This window comes from Leishmania mexicana, chromosome 16 (genome assembly GCF_000234665.1).
Source record: "Leishmania mexicana MHOM/GT/2001/U1103 complete genome, chromosome 16".
Taxonomy (NCBI): Eukaryota; Euglenozoa; class Kinetoplastea; order Trypanosomatida; family Trypanosomatidae; genus Leishmania; species Leishmania mexicana.
The window spans coordinates 681,728-688,984 of NC_018320.1; the positions used below are offsets into that span (position 1 = coordinate 681,728).

At 57.1% G+C, this 7,257-nt stretch overlaps 1 protein-coding gene across 1 annotated transcript in view; it reads left to right on the forward strand.

Annotated features, from left to right (window-relative positions):
- The window catches only part of LMXM_16_1660 (conserved hypothetical protein), a gene marked incomplete at both ends in the record, with an annotated part of 11,583 nt that extends 8,392 nt beyond the window's left edge, over window positions 1–3,191 (forward strand). Inside the window, one exon of the mRNA XM_003873807.1 lies at window positions 3–3,191. Within this exon, the coding sequence (XP_003873856.1) occupies window positions 3–3,191 (3,189 nt within the window). The remainder of the gene's footprint in view (window positions 1–2) is intronic.
- Window positions 3,192–7,257: the final 4,066 nt, after the last annotated feature.

Consider the following 7,257-nt stretch of genomic DNA (forward strand, 5'->3'; position numbering starts at 1 on the left):
ACGCTGCCGCGCTTCGCGGTGTGGAGGACGCGATGAACGAGCGCGGCGACGCTGTTGCGGCGACGCTGCGGCGCGCTGCTGCGATGGACGAGCTGGCGTCGCGCTACCCGTTCCTACGGCTGCACGAGGAGGAGGGGTGGGTGGAGGCGCTCGCGGCGGACGAGGCGTTCCAGGGCCTGGCTGCGGAGTACGCGGACCTGGTGTGCGACCCGAAAAAGAACGCTGCCGCGCTTCGCGGTGTGGAGGACGCGATGAACGAGCGCGGCGACGCTGTTGCGGCGACGCTGCGGCGCGCTGCTGCGATGGACGAGCTGGCGTCGCGCTACCCGTTCCTACGCCTGCACGAGGAGGAGGGGTGGGTGGAGGCGCTCGCGGCGGACGAGGCGTTCCAGCGTCACGCTGCGGAGTACGCGGACCTGGTGTGCGACCCGAAAAAGAACGCTGCCGCGCTTCGCGGTGTGGAGGACGCGATGAACGAGCGCGGCGACGCTGTTGCGGCGACGCTGCGGCGCGCTGCTGCGATGGACGAGCTGGCGTCGCGCTACCCGTTCCTACGCCTGCAGGAGGAGGAGGGGTGGGTGGAGGCGCTCGCAGCGGACGAGGCGTTCCAGCGTCACGCTGCGGAGTACGCGGACCTGGTGTGCGACCCGAAAAAGAACGCTGCCGCGCTTCGCGGTGTGGAGGACGCGATGAACGAGCGCGGCGACGCTGTTGCGGCGACGCTGCGGCGCGCTGCTGCGATGGACGAGCTGGCGTCGCGCTACCCGTTCCTACGCCTGCAGGAGGAGGAGGGGTGGGTGGAGGCGCTCGCAGCGGACGAGGCGTTCCAGCGTCTCGCTGCGGAGTACGCGGAGCTGGTGTGCGACCCGAAAAAGAACGCTGCCGCGCTTCGCGGTGTGGAGGACGCGATGAACGAGCGCGGCGACGCTGTTGCGGCGACGCTGCGGCGCGCTGCTGCGATGGACGAGCTGACGTCGCGCTACCCGTTCCTACGGCTGCACGAGGAGGAGGGGTGGGTGGAGGCGCTCGCAGCGGACGAGGCGTTCCAGCGTCACGCTGCGGAGTACGCGGAGCTGGTGTGCGACCCGAAAAAGAACGCTGCCGCGCTTCGCGGTGTGGAGGACGCGATGAACGAGCGCGGCGACGCTGTTGCGGCGACGCTGCGGCGCGCTGCTGCGATGGACGAGCTGGCGTCGCGCTACCCGTTCCTACGGCTGCACGAGGAGGAGGGGTGGGTGGAGGCGCTCGCAGCGGACGAGGCGTTCCAGCGTCACGCTGCGGAGTACGCGGAGCTGGTGTGCGACCCGAAAAAAAACGCTGCCGCGCTTCGCGGTGTGGAGGACGCGATGAACGAGCGTGGTAAATGGCTTGGAGCGCTGCTTTCTGAGAAAGGATTTCGTGATCTTGTGGACGGCGTGGTTGTGGCGGAAAGTAGATATCGGGAGAAAATTAGAAGCTCGGAGGTAGAATGGCGTGGGGGCGTGTCTGTTTCAGCTTTGTTGGAAGGTGAGAGTGCGGAGCGAAATTGGATTTTTTTACAGGAAGCGGAGAGGTTGTCTAATCTTCAGAGGTTGTTGTGCTCTTCGCGCTCTGCAGTCTCCGCGGCCATGCAGGCACGTTTTCAGAAGGAGTTTGCAGAGTGTGTAGCGGAGGAGGTGGCAGGTCGCAAGCGTGTGCAGTTTGAGGCGCAGGATAGTATCGCGTCAGTGGCGGTAGAGTTCAAGCAGCAAGAGGAGGAGACCATGCGGTGTGCCATAGTCGCTGTGGAGGAGTCTGCTGCACTTGAGCTTGCTGACGCTGCGTTGCGCGATCGTGGTGCGGCAGCGGAGCTGATGCGCTTGCGCCTCTACCGGACGCTGGCGGACTGCGAGGCAATGGAGGGCGAGTTGCGTGGTCAAGTGGCAGCTGATGAGGAAGCAACTCGTTTCAGTTTAGCTGCGCCTTTCGTCATGTGCGAGGAGACTCTGCAACGTAAAGTCATCCAGTCGCATGAGCAGCAGTTGACGGTGCAGCTGACTATGCGAGAGGATTGTGAGCGCGAGGTCGTTGTGCGCAAGATGCATTCGCGACTGACTGCCTTCATTGAGTCTTGTGTGAAGGAGGAGGCGGATTCACGAAGTGCGCTGGAGTTGTCGGAGACGAGTACGCGCGACACTCTCGCTAAAGATGCGAAGAAACACATAGAGGCGCTTTCATTAGCAGCTTCATGGAAAAGCTCTCTGCTCCAAGACGAGGCGCTGGCCCGTGAGGGGGTTGAGCTCGATGAGAAGGGCATCCGAGAGTCCCTGAAAGGCGAGTGGCAGCTGATACGAGAGAGCCTGGCATCAAAGCTCCGGGGGGCCACGGAGCCCCGCAAGACTCACGCGAAACTCAAAGCTACAAAGGCATTGCCGCCGATGAAGGAGAACTCGCCTGCCGTTGCCCTCTCCCCTGAACAGTCAGTTGCCCTTTTGCAGCGGGTTGGTCGGGGCCGTCTACTGCGAAGGAGGCTCCAGAAGCGTTTGGAGAATCGGCGCCGTGATATCCTCAAGCAGGGTGTGAGCCATATTCTCGCGGAGGAGTTTACGGGGAGACGCACTATTGTGGGGGATGAGTACTTGCAGCGACAAGGCTTGCGTAATCAGTACGATCGTGCGGTTCCCATGACACACTATGATGACCCGGTTGATGTGGCGCTGCAGCAGCTGATGATAGCAGAGGAGTCTGAGCGCGACAATATCCTCAGCGACTACATTCTCGCCCGTGGTGCCATTGAGCGGGCAGAGCACAAGCAGTTTCTCAAACAGAAGGCGCTCTTGTGGGTCTCTGGGGCACCTGAGTCCTCTGATGACGACGAGGTGGCCGATCTGCACTCGTCAGACCTCCACGGTACTGACAGCACTCTGACGGCTGGAAGCTGGGAAAACCGCTCTCGAACTCGATACAAGGGATTCGAACTGGACGCCCTCGGTCGCTTCTTGCTCGACTACGAGAAGGACATCAACCAAATGCAGACGGCGCTGGCCGACTTCCGCCGCTTTGTGGCCATCGTGCACGACCAACTGAAGGATGCCCGAGATCGCGCGGCGCAGGAGATTGTGCGCGGTGGCACAGGCGCTATTTGGGTGCCTGCGCGTCCGCTCCCCCTCGCAGATCTTGTGAGGGGCCCCAATACTCAGTACGAGGGCAAACGGGCTCATCGAACTCTGTAGACAACGACAGCTGCTCTCCTCTTGTTCCGTTCACGTAGCCGCGGTAAACAAACTTGGCGTGCGTCTGCACCCATTGGGGTGTGAGAGCACACTTTCATGCTTTGCCATGCATCAATAAACCCTCTCCGCCGACCCACTGCCGGCGATTATTTCTCCTCGTCTCTCTGCATCATCGTATCTCTGTTACTACCATCTGTCATCTCGTTACTTGGATGATGATGCCGTCTTCTCGCGGTTGTAATGTACAATTCGCAGCTCCTTTTTTATTCTCTGGCATCTGCACGAATCCCTGCATGCGCACGGCTATGTCTGTCTGTGTCTGTCACTGATGCGTGCGTTCATCGCTGCACCGACTGTGAGGCTGATGCTGTTCACTTACGTTTTGATTCGCTGACATAAGTGCCCTTCGCTCATTATACAGAGATGCAACGACATGTACACATGCACAACCAAAATGAATACATCCGCGATCGTTTATGCTACTCGAGGTAATTACAAGTCGGTGCCGAAAAACCCCACGGGCGAAGCTCACCCGATTCTGTGTGCAGTAAGCGCTTTATAACTGTTCTGGTCAGCACGTGACGTTTGAATCTCTTCCTTTGTTGCGTTGTCCTGGGACGTATCATATCCCACCCCTTCTATCCAGTATACTTGCCTGCCCCAAATGTACCGTTTGGCGCTGTCACTGTCATAACCTTTGCCTGTGCTCCTCAAAAACTCTCTTGCTTCCCGACCATTTCACTGTCTCGACTCCAAGGTGACCTTTCTTTCTTGTTTGCTTGTGCTATGTTGCGCCGGTTGCGTTCTTGAAGAGCAGCGACACTGACCACTCCCTGTGTCTCTGTGTGCACTCACCTCTTCTCTCGCTACGTTTCCCCCTTCGTTGACGGTGCACTACCAATGCCGTTTACGCAATTCCTCGTTGTGGGACCCAGCGACGCCTGCCTCTTCGAGTACAGGGACAGCGGCACCACTATTAGCGGCAGCAGTGATAACGACTTGGCGCATCACTTCTCTCTTTACTCCGCATTAGATGTTATTGACGAGGTGATGTGGGCCAGAGGCGATTTTCTTCTCAGCAAAGTCGATCGTCCCTACGGGGACTCGTACTACATCTCCGCGTACGTGGGTCTTGCCCCTGTTCGTCTTCTGCTCATGCAGGATTCTGAGCCAAAGGACTCGCTGTCCACCTTTTTTAGCGAGGCGTATCGGCTATGTGTACGGTACTTCATGAACCCATTCAGCACGACCTGCAAAAAGATCCAAAGTACTGCGTTTCAGGATGAGATTGCTCTGGTGTGTCACAAGTACTGCTGACGGTCGTCGCTATCTCGGCACACGTGCAGGCACCCTATCGATCTCCTCACCACTGTGTCTAGAGTGTCAACCTCTGCCGGCTCCCTGTACAGCTAGGGAGAAGCAGCGTTCTGTTTGTCTTTGCACACCACACTGCACTGATCTTGTTTCTTGCTTATGACGCCGCCCGTACCAGTTCCATACAGCCAAGAAAACGGAGATTCTGATTCGGCACGCTGCATCTGCTGATCTGTACCCCGTGCCGTATTCATTCCGAGATTGCTGGTAGGGATGAGGAACACCACCTCTGCCTTCGTCCATGAGCGTCACGTCGTAATTACCCGCGTTCCCTTTCCATCTGTGGAATAGAGGGACAAGCTGATGCGAGAGTAAGCCCACTCCAACAGCTCCCCTGCAGTGAGCTGCGCGTTGCTGTCTTGCCTCATCCCTTTTTGTCCACACCAGTTGGGTTCTCTGCACAATTCTTGTTCATTCCTCTCCTCTTCATTCCTTTCTTATGATTTCATCGTTGTGAACACGCGCTTCTCCCAAATTTTGCCTATCTGAGTCGCGCGTATCTCTCTGTTCGTTTCGCTCCCTTTGTCTTGTTCCGCACTGCTTCGTGTCAAGGGGGTTTATCTCTTGCCTGTGTGCGCGCTCCTTTCCCTGCTGTGCTTCATGTCTTCAATTCTTTTTGTCTCGATTTTTTTAACGCCTTTTCCTTTCCATTCACATATCACCGTCGTACTCCCTGGAGCGCTGTGGGCAACGACTCTCTCCCTTTCCGCAGCTCCTTCGCTCACTATGGACTGATGGTGCGGTGCAGCTACACATCACGTCACCAGAGCCCACGGTGCTCTATGATAGTAATACACCCATAGGTCTAGCGACAGAAGACTGCCCCCACCCTTTGCGTTCAGCTACCGCACTGTCTGTGAAGCAATGGAACTGGGGACTCGACCTGCAGCGAAGACAAATGCGCCAACCAAGACGCAGAAAAAACGCCTTGTTGTTGGTACAGACTCGTTCTCCATCATGGCACTCGAGATAGGCCCCACAAGAGTGGAGAATGACATACAGATACTTCATTGCGCACAAGTGCTGGCGCTGCAAGGCCGTCGTGTGGCCCTCTCACTTCACTATGTCTGTGGCCATTCTGAACTGGTGCACGAATGCACTGCTAAGGAACTTCCCAAATGAGTACTGCCAGGGGTGCCGACGCCAAATGTACCGATCACCGACCCGGTCTCCAGTTTGAGCTGCCAGGCCCACATCCCCTACAGCAGCGATACACCATATGACATGCTATGACAACAGCTACTTTGTAGCAGCCCTCCCCCGCCAACGAGTAGGGATGCTAACCTTACCAGGCGACAGGAGATCACCCTCACTCAGTTCCGCACAGAGCACCTGTGCGTAATTTGAATTCTTGCAGCAGAAGGTGACAGGCAAAGACAAGACGGAGATTGACTGCCGCGTCGTAATTCGATGGTATTGTGGTACCCTCACTCTTGCCAGAGCCCCCGCCCCTTACCTCTTCCTTGGTATAAGGGCGTCCGACCCCGTGCTAGGCTTGATATGCCACGCGTGACTCGTAAATTGCACAACGCTGGAAGCACATCTTTCTTCCCCCTATGGTCTTGGATGCAATGGTGCGATTATGCATGTCGCACCCGCGCTGCATTGACTGCCCTCCCCGGCAGTCTATGATTGCCCCCTCTGGGCACTTTAGGAACGACAAACTATGAGCTCATTGTGCGGTGGGACGTGTTTGTCCATGGGTTCCATCTGCTTGAAACAGCCATTCCTGCCCAAGACGTTAGGAGTCAGAAGAGAGCGGGATTTCCGTGCTGACATGGACTCAAGGAAGTGTCCCGCTTGCCGCTACCCTCCATTGCTCTCATCGCCCGTGGCCCCCACCGGCTGGTCCTCGCTCCTCCTATGAATGCGTTATCTTTGGTGCCGGCTGTGCACAGCTGGTGCTCTTTACATTCCTGGCACCTCTTGAAAGGCCCCTTGGGACACGGGAGTGATGGATGTGACTCTTTTCCTGCAACCCGCACTGCTCTCAAAGCTTCCGGGCATACTCGGTTGTCGATGTAGCATTCGGTGTCCTCGTGGTTGTGCCTGCGCGATTTCCCACACCACTCTGGAGATGTTCGGCTACCCTGTTCTGTGTGTCTGTGCGCAGTTGCTTCTGTGACAGGATTGAGCATCCTCAGGACAAACCACTGCACTACTGCGCTACCTGCCCTGCGTGTTCTCTGTGCTTAGCCTGCTGCTGTATTTGTGTGTATTGTTAGTTGTTTGCGTTGCTGCTGCGATGTGTGCGGACGTGTGTGGTGTAGGACTGTGATGGTGATGGTTATGGTTGTGGCTGTGGTTGTCTTGCTGTGACTTGGTGTGTGTGGTCTATTAAAGGTTGTTGTGTGCGTGTGTTATGGTACGGGGGAGGGTACGGGTTAGGGTTAGGGTTAGGGTCAGGGTCAGGGTTAGGGTTAGGGTTAGGGTTAGGGTTAGGGTTAGGGTTAGGGTTAGGGTTAGGGTTAGGGTTAGGGTTAGGGTTAGGGTTAGGGTTAGGGTTAGGGTTAGGGTTAGGGTTAGGGTTAGGGTTAGGGTTAGGGTTAGGGTTAGGGTTAGGGTTAGGGTTAGGGTTAGGGTTAGGGTTAGGGTTAGGGTACGGGTACGGGTGTTGTTGTGACTTGGTGTGTGTGGTCTATTAAAGGTTGTTGTGTGCGTGTGTTATGGTACGGGGGAGGGTACGGGTTAG